At 36.8% G+C, this 17,552-nt stretch overlaps 2 protein-coding genes across 2 annotated transcripts in view; both read right to left on the bottom strand.

Annotated features, from left to right (window-relative positions):
• The window catches only part of LOC145786556 (multifunctional protein CAD-like), a 32,955-nt gene extending 32,504 nt beyond the window's left edge, over positions 1–451 (bottom strand). The window contains exon 1 of the mRNA XM_082598232.1: positions 323–451. Within this exon, the coding sequence (XP_082454358.1) occupies positions 323–413 (91 nt within the window). The 5' untranslated portion in view covers positions 414–451. The remainder of the gene's footprint in view (positions 1–322) is intronic.
• A 3,314-nt stretch (positions 452–3,765) lies between these two features.
• LOC145786091 (protein phosphatase 1 regulatory subunit 36-like) lies at positions 3,766–17,230 on the bottom strand. Its single transcript, XM_082597734.1, has 11 exons — positions 17,070–17,230; positions 13,342–13,409; positions 13,057–13,155; positions 10,569–10,784; positions 10,130–10,255; positions 9,492–9,644; positions 9,156–9,346; positions 8,848–8,986; positions 7,652–7,813; positions 7,148–7,245; positions 3,766–4,501 (listed from the first exon to the last, which is right to left on the bottom strand). Exons 1-11 carry the CDS (start codon positions 17,070–17,072, stop codon positions 4,404–4,406), a joined length of 1,353 nt encoding a protein of 450 aa, XP_082453860.1. The 5' UTR covers positions 17,073–17,230; the 3' UTR covers positions 3,766–4,403.
• Positions 17,231–17,552: the final 322 nt, after the last annotated feature.

Below are 17,552 nucleotides of genomic sequence, written 5' to 3'. Positions count from 1 at the left end.
AAGCCCAGACAAGAAAGAAAAACTACCATAACTGAATCAGCAAGCCCATTGCACTTGACCATTCATACAAAGTAAAAACACATAGACCAATGAGAAAATATTACTGCTACTTTGTTTGTTGTGATCTATTTTAAAAATAGCAAAAGTGAAATTTATTAAAATGAATGTAAATCTATTAACTTAAACAGCAAATCAAACAAAATTTTTAAAAATTGAGTTTCAAACAAAACTATGATGGTCAGATAAGGAATTCAGCCCTAATTTGAGAAAAGGGAGCTAGTATACAAGTCTCATTTCTAAGGTACATTTCTAAAGGACATACCAATTTCTCCATCGACATCAACAGGAGCTCCAAATACTTCTCCAGTGTATTTACTGCCATCGTTTAGAAACAGACTTGCAGTAGTTTCCATTGTATACAAAACAGAAGTCTACAATATCTGGTGGCAACTTTTGATACACATAAAATAAGAATGAAATAAACATGATGAGCTTGAAATAGCTAAATCATTTAAACAGCCCACAATTTTCAAAATCTTCATACAGTATTGGCAAAACTATTAGCCATTTTTGAAAAAAAAGGCATTTTTTTGTTTATATTTTTAAATTATAGTATACATTATTTAACTATGTTTTTTTTTAACTAAAGATTGCAGCCAGTAATTACTTTATGAGCATTAAATAACTATCACTCAGTTTGCGCAGACTTTAGTTAAAAAAGAATAAATGAAAAAATACTCTTTTTAGAAAAATGGCTAATAATTTGGCCAGCACTGTAAACATTTCTATCAAACTGTGCATGTACTATAAACAAAATAAGAATTTAAAATTTATTGTCAACTTCTAATTTCACTAGGCCAAACATGACTGAGAATCTGAGACTGAGTGACTGACTAAAGCGTAGGCCACTGCTGTTTACAGTAACAACTAAAAAGTAACACGTGCTTGAAGTTGCCAGATGAAAATTTGAACTGCCACTGAAATAAAGTATAAACTTTCACTGCAAAATAATCAGGTTCATTGCGTTTAATTCAGCAACATACGTGAATGGTTGTTTAAGATAAAAAATTTCGCCTTTTAAACTTTTTTGCAGAAGTGGGAAAAGCTATTCACTTAATATTCAAACTTGTTTTTGAGTTGTCCAGTCAATATTTTTTGCAAAGTTTTAAAGTTTGCAACTAGTTGACAAATTCTTTACATAAAAAAACAAATAATTCCTATTGAATTTGCTCATTGCAGAATATCCAAACATGCTTTGACGGATCATGGGATGGATTGAAATTTGCGATGGTCTGGTCAAAAAGCAACACAATTGGCAACACTTCAAAAATTTGTCAACCTTTTTATCGTTTTCGCGCCAGTTGAGACTCGCGCTGCCCGGATATTGGGTGTGAGTGGATCAGTGAAATGATACATCAAACTCTAAATTATGTGTAAGAAGATACTTCTGTTCAGTTTGAAAATTTTTGATTGAGGCAGATTTACATTATTTTGCTTTTTACTGACCTACAACAGCACATTGAATTTGAGTAGGAGATGTGCCACCCAAAGGACAAAAACGACATTATTAATTTATTACTGATAAAATGCTTTTTTAATTCAAATTGTAAAATAAAGGAATTGTGTTGTGAAGTTTAGTCATTGCTTCATAACATGAAGTCAAATTAGTAACAAATTTAATATTAGTTATTTGCTTTTTATCTCATTAAAAAATGTCACTCAAGTGTCCCATTGGTTGGTTGCATAACTGACCAATGGGACAAGAAGGTACGTCCTTTGGGACACTTAGTTAGATATAGCAACGCGTGTCTGACGTATCGCAATGAGAAACAATGTTGTTAACCTTAGTGCTTACGGAACGGTAGCCTACTTCACAGCACTAACTTACATAAAGGAAGTCACATCACATGTTTATTAGACATTCAAATGCACAAATATTTAGCAAAACAAAAGATGAAATTTGCAGGTCAAATTCTGAAAAATCTACCTCCAGGGTAGCCTACAACAACGGATTATTGAAGGTATGGTGGAAAAAAAGAGATGCTTGAGAACTTGGGGAAATAGTGTAAACTGACTCGTCGAGTGTCCCTAATGTAATTGATTGTATTGTCACATTGCTCAACCAAGCACTATTTTGTGTTCAACTTGCCTGAAAATCTGTCACAGTTGGACATGTAGTTTTCTGTTGCTATAGTTTTAAAGCTAATCATATGACTCAAACTTTATCGCCAGGCCCCAGTTGTTATAACCTTGCTTTAGTATAGAAACGATTAACAACAGTCAACCATTCAAATTTACTCTGAGAGCTAAAAAAAACAATTAACTGATCTCATCACTTAAGTAGGCTACACAGTACACCAGTAAGTAAACCATGATGTAATGTTTATCTCGATTCCATGACATAAATCTCAGTTCTTATGTTCACACATATTCAGAAATAATGAGCTGTCCCATAGGTGATAGTGTCCCATCGATAGCACATCTCCCCTGTAGCGCTGACTGTGGAGATCTAGGATGGCGGTAAAAGGTCATGGTTTTTCGTTAGTTGTTGTAGCGTATTTATGGGTGCATGGTGGAATTGAAACAGCAAACTTTTATTAGCATTCGTCTGAGCCGAGCTGAAGGTTCAGATCTTCAGGACACATTAACCTTCAACTGTTGGCTTTGTATGAAGCTGTCATCAGTAGCCAAGGCATGATACAGTATTGTGACTGCTGATAGCCTCAATCAATGCAAATTTTACTTTCCATCAAATGGAATAGACTATATTACCAAAACGAAGTATTGTGACGGCGAGTGAGTTCATATGATGAAGGTGTCAGTCATGTGCTGGCAAAGCATCCACTTAATTCGGCTATGTTTTTTCGTTTGTCTGATCAGTAGCCTACCAGTAATTAAGATTGCCAGAGTTTTTTTAACCCTTTGTTTGTTACCGAAACAATTGGTTTTGATTGTAGGAATCTTTGTACTGGGACTGAGACAGCCTCCTTAGAAGCTTAATCTAGGCAGTTTCGGGTATCCTACGTGCAAAGGCTTTGAGTCAATGATGCATAACACCAAGATCAACAGAGCGAAATTTTTACTTGTTGAAGTATTGTCTGGAATATTCTGGCGGTGAGCCAAATGAAGAGCTGTCTTTGAAATGCATTGCTCATGGGTTCAGCGTAACACTGCAAACGCTCAAAAAATTAATTAGCCTACAAGATAAAACAACCCCCTTTCACTTTCAGGAGTTACCGAAGAACAGAAGTTCTGCTTTGCCCCAAATAGTGGGGCAAAGCGAAACAAACATTTTTTTAAATTTTACTATAAAATTAGTCAGGTAGCCTATAGCCTAAACAAGAAATATGAGATGATGTGTGAAGATATTAGACTTGGAGTGTAATGATTGTCACTTTAAACAATATTCGTATCATGCATATAGCAAAAGTTATATGAGAATTTTGAAAATAGTTCTGGTTTGCCCTACTTTCCCCTACGTATTATTGTGTTCCGCTGATATCGCTTCCCCTAATGCTACTTTCTGGATCCGCCCATGCATCCCAAAGAGTTAAACCAAGGCTGCTTGACAGGCCTATTGCCGTTTCTTCGTTCATAAGTCGGTCGCTTAACCAACCAGGCTAGGAAGGCGGAGAGTAGGCATAGTCTGAAGTCTTCCTCCTTTGTTGTGTCAAGCTATGGTGAAAATGATTTAATAGCAGACATCCTCATTCCTACCTCCAACGACTGTGAGACCAAAACTTAACAACAGTCATAAAATAAAAGTACATGGATAGAAAAGTTGTTTTATGACAGGTAAACATTATTGCATCCAACCTGCTACGGTAGGCTATTCAGAAACAAAACCAACGTCTTTTATCAACTGACTTTAATTTGCTATGGGTTGGGGCGTTAGGCTAATATAGGCTACAATAAAATTAAGTAGCCCATCTGTTGTAAAACGCGTAGCTTAAATGTTGTAAAAAAAACTTTACGAAGCACTTCATAACGTATGACACTTCGATTAAAAGAAAACCGAAAATGATGAAACGACTAACCAATAACCATGCATTTGAAACATTGTCGTCTTGGTGCAAAACATAGCGCAAGAAACATAACTGGGTCATTAATTTTGAGACATATGTTTATCTCATAGGCGTAATAACCTTAAACATTGACGATCACAGTGCCTGCAAAAAACTTTAAACAGTATTTACTTGTATAAAAAATATTTATGCTTTACGAAAGTCGTTGTGAGGCACAAAGGCTTAATTGCATCAGCCAGAAATAAATTCGCATTACAAAACGGAGGCTGGCTAGTAAGAAGCAAAGCACACAACAATGACAAAAACGTAAACAATTGCATGTTAATACACACCACATAAATTGCATTAGACGTCGTCAGTTAGTTCAGTTGAATGCAGCTATTGTTGATTGTGCGAGGTGGGTAACCACGCGTTCCACGAGATCCGAGTGCACTTTCCGGTTGAGGAAGTGACCGCACTTTTGCTTGCAGGGGAAGCTGGTAATGACAAAACAGCTAAGGCATAGCTTCCACGATTGTACAAAATGTACAATGCCAGAAATATTGATGGATTAAATCTTTATCCTCGGACTGGGAAAGCTTCTTGAAGAGCTTAATCCTGGTAGTTTCGCATACTTGTAGAGGCTTTGAATCACTGACGCAGGACCGGTGTCACCGAGATTGACAGAGTGAAGTTTCCGATTGTTGAAGTCTTGTTGTCGGGGAATTATTCCATCCATTAAATGCCGCTGAATGGAGAGCACTCCTTAACGTGCGTTGTTCAAGCGCACACCCCGAGAGTCGAACCAGCGCCGCTTGATCTTGAAGCTTCTTCGTTCCAGAAGTCACGCGCTAGCCAACTGAGCTATCAGGCGATTAGTAAAAATTATTGGATTAGTAAAAATAATTCTTTTTAACTAACTGGATAATGGAATGAAAAGTTTGGGATACTCTCTTCGCCGAGTGAAGACATGAACAAGGGTGTGTGAAACTCGTAGGCCTACTCTAGCCTACCAGAGTACCAACTAGTATACACAAGCTACGTAGGCTAACACAGTAACGTTAACAGGGAGTCCAGGGGGTAATTTTGGAACCGGGGTGACTTTAGAAGCCTGAGAACATGAAACAAACACCTCGTATTCGTTTGATATAGTGCGTTTTTCTTGATTTGGCGCCCGAGGATTTCATTGCTTCTTCTTCAATTGCCTTGCCTGAACCAAGCATCGACGGCCTTCGATGAATAATTAAACCAAGGATTTCCATGATATGTTGTATGAATAAATTGTTTGAATGTTTCTGCCTTGTCGTTAAATTGTTTCAGTCGAGTTTGACTTAAGCCAGGTGCTGGCTTTCCAAAAATTTTACCACTTATAGAGAGATGTTCCAGGTTTTGCTTTCATATTACATGGCCGAGAAATTTATATTGTCTTGTTTTAATATTTTTAAACAGAGATTTGATTCGGTTCACTTGTTGTAAAACTTCTTTGTCTTCTTTGCAAGCCATGAAATACGTTGCATTCCACGGAAGCACCACATCTCAAAAGCATAAATTTTTTCAGCCACGTTAGTTGAGATCATGGCGCCCTGGTTGAGATATTCCAGGTTTCGGAGTTGTATTTTATTTTATTTATTTATTTGCATCAGACTCAAGATGGTCCATATTACACAATCACACATAGCCTAGAAAGTAGAAACAAAGCAGATACTCAACTCCGAAGAGCTGAGTCGCAATGTACCAAATACAAAGATTGATAATAACAGTCCGTCATCCGTTCGCATTATGTGTATTGAACCACAGGATAAATATACTGAAAATCGTGGGTGTTCATCAAGTGAACGTTGCAACTATAGTGCTAGAAAGGATAAATATAGCAATTTAAAACTCTAATCCTTGTCTTAAAGGAGATATTTTTAATACAAAGAATTGGTTTCATTTGTTGAAAGCTTGTTTATGTTTGGGCTGTGCTTATGTTGAGTTCTGTTTCGTCCCTTGCATCCCAATTCTCCACAGTACCGAGGTACTTGAATTTTCGGACCTGTTTAAGAATTTTCCCACTAACTGATAAATTACAAATAGGAGTTTCGGCTCCTTTTTTCTTTGTTATGGTCACTGTTTCAGTTTTCTTTTTATTTAGTTCCATGCCAATTATTTTGCTCTTCGTACACACAATATCCAATACGTTCTGCAGTTTTACTTCTGAGTCAGCTATCCAAACGGTGTCGTCAGTATATCGCATGTGGTTAATGTTGTTGACTCCAATACTAATACCGTACCTCTTTCATCTTCAATATGTCTTAAATTTATTTCACTGTATAATGAGAAAAGGTCAGGTGATAGCACACAGCCTTGTCTTAACCTTTTTAAATGGGCGTATAGTTACTGCAATCATCATTAATCCTGATAGCAGCTGATTATTCGTAATATAAATTTTGGATTATAATTCTTTGCAATTGTCGTCAATTCCAATTCGGTCGAGCATGCATAACATTTCATTGTGTTGTACTTCATCAAAAGTTTTTTTTATAGTCGATGAAGCACAAGTACAGATCTTTTTACACTTCGAGTGATCTTTGAGCGAGTTTTTTTAGAATGAAGACCACATTTCTTGTTCCTTTATCAGACGTAAACCCATATTGGCATTCGTTTATTTCTGGGTGCAATTCGTTGAAAGGCCTGATGATTTGCTACCGGGCCCAAATTATCCTTTCAGAGGCCCTGCGTATAACCTTAGTGCTTTGCTAATCGTCATAATCATATCACCAGCAAAGTAGTTGTTAAAAATAAACCGTTGAACCTCTCTTAGCGTAAGACTCTCATGCCTCTAAAAAGCACGAGCTATCAACCGTAGGCTACCCTTGAGAGTACAACCTATTCGGGAAGAAGTTAATACCGTAACTCTAATTTTATAACCCAAAGTCGTATCTGCTACAAATCGTCAAGTTATGAGGCAGCAGATGAACATGATCATAAGAAAACAGGCAGTAATATGGTCGTTTGATCAATTTCATACGTATACATAACAGTCGGGTCATCGTGAACATTGCCAATGAAGACATTAGCAAGCTCAGAAGGGATTGCGCAAGACCTAGAAATCGCCAATCTCGAAAGAATAAGCTAAAAGAAACAAAACAGTCTTTCTTTACCTGTGCCCCTGGAGTCTATGTCGTCATCATTTTCCATATTTTTTGGCACCAATGTGTCAGGATTAAATAAGTCCAACGACTCGCCAATTATTCCAATTCTAACGCAAGAAAAATATGCTTGTTTAAACAACTTTTTAAACACAGCAGGCAAGGAAACCTTTTAATGGGATTTTTCCTTTTTGATTAATCGTCAACAAAAACAAAACAATACAAAAATCGACACAAATGACAGTTTCTAAACAACGCACATGCTGGATCAAGATAACACATGATGAACTGTGCCATATAGGCTACTGTTTTCACCTGGATCAAAGAAAACGCATGTGTTTAACCATGGCGATGGTTTAACCGAATCTGGGTAAATTAGGCCAGCTAACGCAGTGCACTACGAGATACGGAATTCCAATCAAAACTGTTTCCCTGACTAACGTTTTACTAGCTGAATGTTAATAAGGGACGCAAGAAATTTTATAGGAGGGCAATTGATTACGCCACTGCACCTACTTTTGAAAGTGGTGAAAGTCTTGCCGATAAAGATTGTTCACTTCTTCGGCGCTTTCTAGATGTTTCATAGACTGCCTTCGAAGGTGTGTAGTTGATTTGAACAAATAACCTGAGTTATCCAGAGGTTGTGGAAGAAGGGAAATGAGAGCTGAAGATCTTTGGCTAAAGAAGAAAATATCTAGCACGTAGGCTAAGTGGGTGTTTTAAATAAATAGTTAATTGCGTATAGCAAAAGGCCTGGTATCACAACTTAAAATTAAAGTCGCTGTTATTTTAGCAAAACTTTACACAAAACTGAAATAGGCTATTTGCAACTGCATAATAAACATGCATGGTTTATACAATACAAACATGCATTTGATTGATGCATAATACAGAGATGAGGGAGACTATAGACCAACTTGAAAGAACAAATGGAGTAAGATGGTATGGGCGTGTGCTAAGGAGAGAGAAAGGAAGCTTTATATTATAATAATTGTATTTCATATATTTAAAAGTAATTTTGCAAAATTTTTACTCAGGTCAATCTTAAAAGTTTTGCAGGCTTGATAAAATTCTTTGAAAAAGCTCTGTGACTACAAAAGTAGGTAGCCACTTTAACAAGTCGAAATTCTGCCACTGAAATTGATTAGAATGCAACCGCCAACCAATCAGAACATGTTATAAGAGGCTACCGTCCAATTGTGATCCTTCTCGCACTCATCCAGAGAGTTAATGCTTGTTTTGAACTTTATTTGGTAATTACAGAAGAAAAAGAGCAATAGCAGTAGTGGGAATCGAACCCGCGTCAATGAAATGACTACTTTCTAGCCTTAACCCTAACCCCTAAGCCAACCAGCTGACAAAAAATCCATCACTTAATTTGCTTTCTATCATCTTCTTTTCGCCATTTTTTACGTCACTTAAACCGTAGCTTGTGATTGGTTGGCGGTTTCATTCTAATCAATTTCAGTGGCAGAATTTCGACTTGTTAAAGTGGCTACCACAAAAGTAGGAAACCACTGGACAAACCCATCTAACCGCTCCTGAAGGCACGAGATCAGATTGAAATTGCAACCTGCTGAAAGAAAATCTTGAACTAGCGAGGAATTTTGAGTTTTGTCTGATTAATTATTTTAGTATGTGACTTCGACTTTAAAATTACATCTACAAATACTGCAGCTGTGAAAAAATGTAAGTAGAAAAAGCAAACCCACTGAACGGCTTTCTTAATAGCGGGTCGTTTCCCAAACTGCCGCCGGTGTTCCGCCGGGGTGACCTTATCTAGTGTGGGGAGCTTTACAGAAAGGAGTTTTTGCAGTCTTTCTCCAATCGGTTTGCTTGGATCTTTCACATCTAAAAACATCAAAAATGCAGAACCACATGGGATCCCTTATTTAAAAAATCTTACGCAAAAACATATCACTGTTAGTCAACAATTAGTCTTACGTCTGCAGACAGCTTTTAAAACATGGAAGACAATGTAAAAAAAAAAAATTGCTGGCTGGGATCTTGTCAGCCGTACAACGTCTGCCAACGGAGATCTGGTCTTCATCGTCCACGGTCTGCCTTGTATTTCTCTTGGCTGGGTTGTAAACAGGGGATCGCAGCATATCTCCAAGCTCTGTACGTATCCTCTCACAGTCACGTCGTCGAAACGTAATATAGATGAAGTTGGCGCAAAACGAATACACATCTTCGAACATTTTCTTGTCTCTACACAGAAATTACATAAAAAAAATCGATAATAATAGTCTTCACAGATACCTTACGACGTAACTGCAAGCGTGGATGAATGCTGATGTTGTACCACTTCAATAAATGTCCAAAAGAGTGTTCAGTTTTAATTTTAACCGCATACCTTTGCGTGGTGGACCCTCTTTGTTTGCCGCAGCCCATATGGTGATGCTTTTCTAACCCGATACCCAACAACAATGCACAGTATGCTTCACCCAGACGTCGTTTTATCACAGACACTCTCCTTCTCGTTTCTTCTGTAGACTTAATTTCAGCTCTGAAAAATGTTAAGGAGAAGCTTACTGCAACAAATTGCTCCACATAACAAGAGACAAGGCTGTGGAAGTATTTACTTTCCATACTCAGCAAGCATTCAATTCACAGACTATATGACTAAGGTTCTGAACTGCGTGTGACATGAAGCATTATGGAAAAACATAGCTTAAAGACATCTTAAATTCCTAGAACGCATCATTACAAAACAAGAATCTTCCATGACAGACGGAAAATTTTGCAGAATTTTTAAGAGAAAATAATCAGGAAATGACAAACACTCGGGAACACCGCACGATAGCGTAATGTCAGTAAGATTTCCGTGACTTCCCATAGAGCAAATTCCGTCGTATTTATATGAAACCGAATGACGGATTTTGTTGTTTGGTGCTCCAGCAGACGCATCGGCTATAATGCACACGACCACGCATCCATGGACCACGACGGCGAGTGAAAGTGGACTGAGATAGAAAATGTAAACTTGCGTACTTGCTCGGTTCAAGGTAGCCGGTTGTGCGGGTATGCTTGGTGTGTTCCAGGCCCTCAAACATGCTGTTGAAATATCTTAAGAGACTCATCAAGAAGCTTTCGAACTGTCGCTTGTTTACAAGATCTCTGCAAAAATCAAATCGTGTCTGTTAAAGGTTAGACATTCTAAATTACTATGCAGTAGAAATAGTTTAATAAATCCATGTGTATAAAATCTAGCGCTTTTTAAATTCAAACTCATTTAGAACTGAAACGAATTTAGTAAAAACAATTATTTCCAAATTAGTTGCAAATTTTCTAAAAAAAAAAATCTTTCTTAGAAAGCAAAAGACTAAGGTTTTCATTCAATGCTCTCAAGGAGTTTCTTTCACTTTGCAAATACATATTAACATGATAAATTTATCAAAATGTCCAATGAGCAAAATATAGCAGCACATACTTAAATGCGATGGACACCAATTCACCGGCTTCTAATCTTTCCCTGTTCAAATATTGCATGGCAACACGTTTAATGTCATTGAGCGTCACTTTTGCATTCTCATGGCGATGAAGTAGATGCCTGGGTGACGCTCGCGAGTGACCAGCCATCCGTGGCGTGATTCCAGGGTTGCCAGCTGGCGACAACAAACCTCGTACTGATTTGCCTGGTACATGTCTGTTATTAAAAAAAAATAAGCAAAAACACAAAATATTGCACGTAATGCACATAGCTGAGCGTCTTTTAAAATATACATTTTAAAGCATTGGAAATAGGAATTGGATCAATTTTGAAAGAGCTTTTCATATTACTGTTCAATTTAATGCTGTATCAGAAAGTATTTTAAGCATGTCAAATGTTCTAACTTTGTTTCTATCTACCCCTCTATACTCTTAGCCCTGTACTATATTAAGACTTGTATAGTTTTTGCTCTGATGGCCAGAAATAAAAACAAACTAAATAGGTTATTAATTTTCTTAATCTTAAATTCTTCTTTGAGTATAATCAAACAAATTTGCATTGGGCCTACTATTGGTTTATTGTTTTGAATTAAAAAGAATAGAGATAAAACTGTGGCAATGCATATATTTAAAACCTTAGTGACTTACATGTTTCGCCTCAAAGAGAACGATTGTTGAGAGCAAACAAGACATCTTCTGTTGCAGAGTTAGACTGCTTTTGATTGGTTGTGAGAATCTTTATCCTCCCACTGGGAAAGCTAAATTCTGGCAGTTTCATCTACTGTAAAGCAGGGGTTCCCAACCTGTGGTACGCGAAGGTGTTTCAGGTGGTACGCGGGTAACTTCCGTTTTTTCGCAAAAACCTGGAATCACAACTTTATATTTTGTTTATCTGGTTTTGTTAACAAAAAAAACTCCCGAAGCCTATTCTTGTTGTTTCGTATCATTACGATTTTCAAAATACAGGTCACGTCAATTGTCAACAAGGACACAGTTGCTTTGAAAAGCCGTACAACGCTGTAGGACAGTGGGCGTTAATTATGTCAAATGATTGCTCTTGATAGATATTACCTACTGTTTTAAAGCTTTAAGCTACAAATAGCGTTGAATAATGCTAGTTGTAAGCTAAAAATAGATCGGAATAAAATGTTCAATAAAAGTTTTAAGGAATATTCTCCAATTCTGGCTCAGTAGTCAGTATGGCCTCTTCATATTCAACGCAAGCTTCCCATGCTATTCCACAGCTACTGATTTCCCTTCCTCGTGGGAATGCGAGCAGGGATTTTCAGTCATGACGACTAGGTGCGCCCGGAAATGACTTTTAATGCGCTGTTAGCAAATTTACACAGCGCATCGAACAATTGGTGGACAGTAAACAAAAATCTCATGAAATTTAGTTGTGGTGCTTTAGTGATTATTCTTCTGAATAAAATATGACTCAACCAAATTAGTTTTTCTGCAAAAAGTGGTACGCTTGGCACTTGGCAGTACCGAGCGTTAAAGTGGTACGCGGTCGCGATCGTAAAAAGGTTGGGAACCCCTGCTGTAAAGGCTTTGAACCACTGACGCAGGCCCGGCCGCAAAAAAAATTTTCCCACGTACTTTCTGTCTCATTTACATATTTTGGTAAAAGTTTGTATTAAAGCCGTGTGAAAGCAACGTGTGAATGCAACGTGTGAATGCAACGTTGGCACGGTTGGTTCAGTGGTTTCATCTTCTGCCTAGTGTTCGTGAGAACGAGGGTTCGACACCCGTCGAAGTCAAACTTTTTTTTTTCTTTAAATTAATTTTTGCGGTGCACAAGAGCTTTTCAAAAAAAGTAGGGTTGGGGAAAGGTTATATTTTATTATGATTGCAGAATTTCATTGGCATATAGTTATTTCGCAATCTGAATCAACCAATCTCTCAAAACACTTTCGGCAAATCTTACTTTTAAAGTGACTAGAATCAATGAGACAGAAAGCTCGTGGGAAAAAAATTTCGCGGCCCGGCCACCGAGATTGACGAAGTAAAGTTCCTGCTTGTTCAAGTGCTGTTGTCTGAACTATTTCATTCACTAGGTGCCGCTGAACAAAAGTCAGTCCTTAAAAGGCACTGCTCAAATCAACACTCGGAGAGTCGAACCAGAGCTGCTTGATTTGGTCATTCATTCCTGCACGAAATTGGGCACTTAGCTGAGTGATCTATTGAGCGTTTGGAAATATTTAGTACCAGTAATTTTTATGCAATAGCCTACAAATTGAGATGTGAAAATGTAATACAAGTAAATCTATATATACAATATTTGTTAAGAAGACTAATGCATTCTTTCTAATTTAGCCCAACAAAAAACCTTCTTTTTACAAAACTGGACACTGAAAGCAAAAGTATTATTGGCATGCATAAAACCATTAACATGTAAAATACCATATAAATATCGAAATTGAAGAGACGTTAAGCAACCCATAGTCCATATCCTGATATTAAGATTATAAAAATCTCCATCGTACCTTTCCTTGGAAGCGTTAGCTGTTTGAAGATGCGAAAAATTTGGTCCAGATTTACTTTTTCTCTTTCTCTCGTTGCCATCAGCTCCTATATCTTTGTCACTAACAAATAAAAAAATCGCCCTCTAATATTACAACTTACATAAAAAGCACTAATGCAGTACAATAATTAAACATAAAATATTTGATACATATCAAGCGATCTAATTCAATGACGTGTGTAATTTTCAAAATTAATTACCATACAGTGCTTTTATATTTGTAAAAATTATTTTATTCTTAAATCACCTGAGCAGTTCTAGTTCATTTGTTTGAGAATTCCACACAAAATGACCTTTGACGAGTGGGATCTTAAGCTGAACAGAATGATTGGCATCAATTAATAAGTAAATCAAAAAGTTTTGAGATATATAGTTCGAGATATCAAACATGTTCAAAATTTACTAGAAATGCAAATCTGGTACAGACAAAAGTAAAGTAACATCAGTCTAATATGTTGCTATTCAACTTTAAAAGTATTTAGGACATGCCGTAAGCCTATGATAGATAACCAGGTTTCTGTTCAAGCATGACTTTAATCTAAAGCAGTGGTTCTTAAACTTTTTGAGACACACCTCCCTTTTACAATTCTAACAAAATTTGCCCCCCCACCTTGTTTCAAAATCAAAAAACATTAAGCACAACAGCAATTCGCTTCCAGACAAGTTGCATTATTGCAAAAGATGTAACTGTTTTTTGGATACTAAATGTTTAATTCGAGGATTAGTAGCAGAAAATGCACATCTCAGATCGGCTTTACAGTCAAGTTTGTGTCTAGATTTTGTCTTTATGTTCAAGAGAGTAGAAAAAACATTTCCGCACAAGTAGGCCTAAGTGGATGAAAATGAAAGTGTGCGTGACAGCCACAGCACCCACACTCTCAATGTCTGTAGGCTACATGTTTCACCCAGAACTCAGTTAGCGACATTGCTTCAAAGTTGTCTTTTCAGTGGAATTTCCTAATAGCTCCAAGAATTCCTCTTGTAAATTGTCTGTGGGGTTGCTTCTCCCGAGCTATCATGTGAGCAATTCCAAAAAACGTTTCTACAACTTCCGCCGATGACGATTGGCGAAAGCACTCGCTACTTGCAATCTTTATTATTTTAAAAGAGTCTTTCTTGAATTGGAAAAAAGCTAAAGGTTTATTTTGGTGGTCAAGGTGTTTTTTTTTTCAAGATGACGCTGCAAACGAGTTGGTCTCAAAGCGTCATTGCTCAGATTTTGAAAATATATGACACATTGTGGACTGTGGTACAACTTGGTCATTTACTTATTTACTATGGCATCTATAAAGTCAAAATTCAGATAAACTTTGTTATACTTTCTCTTTTTTCCACTCATTTTATGTCAATAGAACTGATTAATTAAAAATAAACCTAATTAAATCAATGTTAAAAAAATATGCATGGTACTGTTGTAGAATCGGAGATACTGCTGCACTTCTAGGGGAGCAAGTCTTTTAGGCGCAGACAGTTAGGCGCTGGTCAAATAGACGCGCACACTGTGGCGTCTGGATATTTAGGTGCAAAGCACTGTGGCGCACGTTCATGTAGGTGCTATTTCTAGTAAAGTCTCAGATTGTATCAGCTTGTCAGGTAGGGCAATGCTTTTCACACAAAATGTTATATTGAACAGATGTTTTGTTAATGCACGTGCATTTATTTGTTGTTAGTCATGGGTTCAGTGCGTGAAGCTGCTTTATCTGGCAATGCTTTTCACACAAAATCTTATATTGAACAGAAAAATATGTTGTTTTTTTTAATGAGCGTGTTTGGCATTTATTTGTTGTTAGTCCAGGTTTGCGTTGGCGAAAGTTTTATCAATAAATTATTCATGTTTCTGAACGTGACTGAGTTTACTTTTAGTTATATAAGTCAAATAATAACTATACACTAAACATTAGTAAAAAATATACCGTAGCCTATATTCAAGCAGTTGGTAGGCTTGACACTTGAGTGAAGAGTACCTTAGTTTTCCATCAAAACCCCGACTAGGTTTTGCCAAAGCTGAGCTAATACAATCTGCAGACTTTACTAGGAGTAGCACCTAAATGAACAGGCGCCACAGTCCTCCGCACCTAAATATCCAGACGCCACAGTGTGCGCGCCTATTTGACCAGCGCCTAATAGACGTGGACCCACTTCTAGCCGCTGTCACTTGTTGGTCAGTTGTTGCAATTATTATTACAATTAGAGCTAGAGGCTGCTGTGCCAGAAAACCGTTGTGTTACCAGAGAGTTAAGGTGTTGTAGAAACATTTAGCAATGTCTAAAACAGGGGGTCCCAACCTTTTTTGCTGCTTGTACCCCTTTGTCAGGTCAGAGCATTTTTCGTACCCCCAAAAAAATTTTGATTGAATTTTTCAGATATAGGCTACATTACTAAATTAACTTGCTTTTATAGCTCAATTAAACGTTAAATCGGTATCTCACACAAAAATGCAAAAATTGCAAAAATAAATGAAGTGTAAGTTTTTTATTTGTTGCAGTTTGTTTGTTTGTCAATAGTTGTTGCTGCTTCATTGATAAAATTCACTCAAACGATGGTTTGATTTTACTAAAGGCAACACGTAAATCATCTTCTAGTTGCAAACGATTTCTGTAGCCTACTTATTCTTGATATACATCATGGTCGAAAAGCCACTTTCACAGTAATAACTTGTTGAGCAGAGAATTAACACTGTCATGGCTTACATAGCAAAACTTGGGAAGGCTTTCATAGCAACACACCAAAAATCTTCTAACTTTAATTTGTCAAATAGCAGTTTCAATTTTTGGCAGCTTTTTATTTCGATGATGTTCTTCAACTTATCATCATCCAACATTTTTGTTAAATCAAAAAGAAATGGATTTATCAATGCTGGAAATAATTCAATTCCACAGCAGAAAAGTAACCATTGAAAGAATCAACCAGCATCTTTAAATGGAAAATAACTTCTTTTTTGTCTTTTTGCACCAAAGAGTTATTTGCAATTTTATCAAGAGAAGGAAAATTAGCAAGGCTTACATTTTCAATTCTTCGAGACCACAGGGTAGTTATAGCTTGAAAGCTTGAATTTTTTCACAAGCTCTAACCACATTTTGCATTTATCTGTTGATCTTGAAGCGACAGGTTTAGCTTGTTTAGGAGAGGCATGACATCAGAAATATAAGCCACGCTTTGAACGAATTCATCACTTTTAAGTGAGGCAGCCAGATTAAAATTTCGATGTCGTAAATACAACTTGATTCGTGACATCACTCGACCTCAAAATAGCCACTTACTTCAGTGTGGTACAGCAGAATGTCGTGGTGATTTCTGATTTCTGCACAAAAAAAATTGAAAATTCTGTAACTCGTGTCACTGTGAAATCTATTTGAAAAGCTGCTCTGTGGCCCAAGGATCTTCGTACCCCTTGAGGTTCAATCTCGTACCCCTAAGGGGTATGAGAACCCCCAGTTGGGAACCCCTGATCTAAAACATCACAAAAATGCGAGATGTGACAACAACACGCTCTACAAACACTAGTACTGTACGGTAATGTTGTAACACAAAGTTTCATCTTTAACAATTGACTGTCCAGCGTAGTTGTGAAGACAAAGTGTTGGATCCTGTCATATTATTTCATGCTGTCATTTAGTCATATTATTTCATGCAGAATTTTTCATTTTCTAGCGCCCCCCTTACGAGCCTCACATGCCCCCCCAGTTTAAGAACCACTGATCTAGAGGACAATAACATGAATTAGTTATTGTACTTTTGAAGTAAAAAAAAACATGAATTCATTTACTTTGACAAAAGTATACCACCATGAAAAAGTATTACAAACATTTTTATGGAATATGAAGCAATGTGAATAGTTGCTGAAACGATTGATAAATCTTTTATGCAAGTTATTGTTGTATATATATTTTAATTCCTGGCAAATAGGCTGAAGATGTACTTGATCAAGTAATAAATATGACTTGTGATAGTAACTCAATAACAACAATGGATTACCATATTATGAAGTAAAGAAGAAGACTTTGATGGAATTCAGGTTTGAAGCAATAACAAAAATTGCAAAAAGATCAGCAGGAAGAGCATTACTTACAGAATTTCATTTTTAATTTATTCATACAACTTTTAGAGCTGATGTATAAGTCTCCACCCTGGTCCTAAATGCTATATCGTGAATGTACGTCAAAAATTGGAATTGACCAAGACATGTAGGGTGAATTGTTAAACAGCATTCAACCAATGTCAAGATCTGGTGAGGGTTTCGTTTGGGGTTAGAAATTATAGCAAAGGTAAAGTAGCCTAGTCAAGACATAAAACAGCTACTTCACCCTATATTTCAGCCAATTCCAATTTATGACATCATGGTATTTTTAAAAGGGCCAAGACTTGTACACCAGCTCCCAAATTGTAATGCTAGCAGCCTCATAGAATTTTGTGCTGTCTAAAGAAAAACAGTTAAAAATGAGTACTTTAGCAAGTTTA

Source organism: Aplidium turbinatum, chromosome 17, assembly GCF_918807975.1.
Source record: "Aplidium turbinatum chromosome 17, kaAplTurb1.1, whole genome shotgun sequence".
Classification (NCBI taxonomy): domain Eukaryota; kingdom Metazoa; phylum Chordata; class Ascidiacea; order Aplousobranchia; family Polyclinidae; genus Aplidium; species Aplidium turbinatum.
Note: the sequence above shows the minus strand (reverse complement) of the source record. Positions and strands in the feature narration are given on the sequence as shown.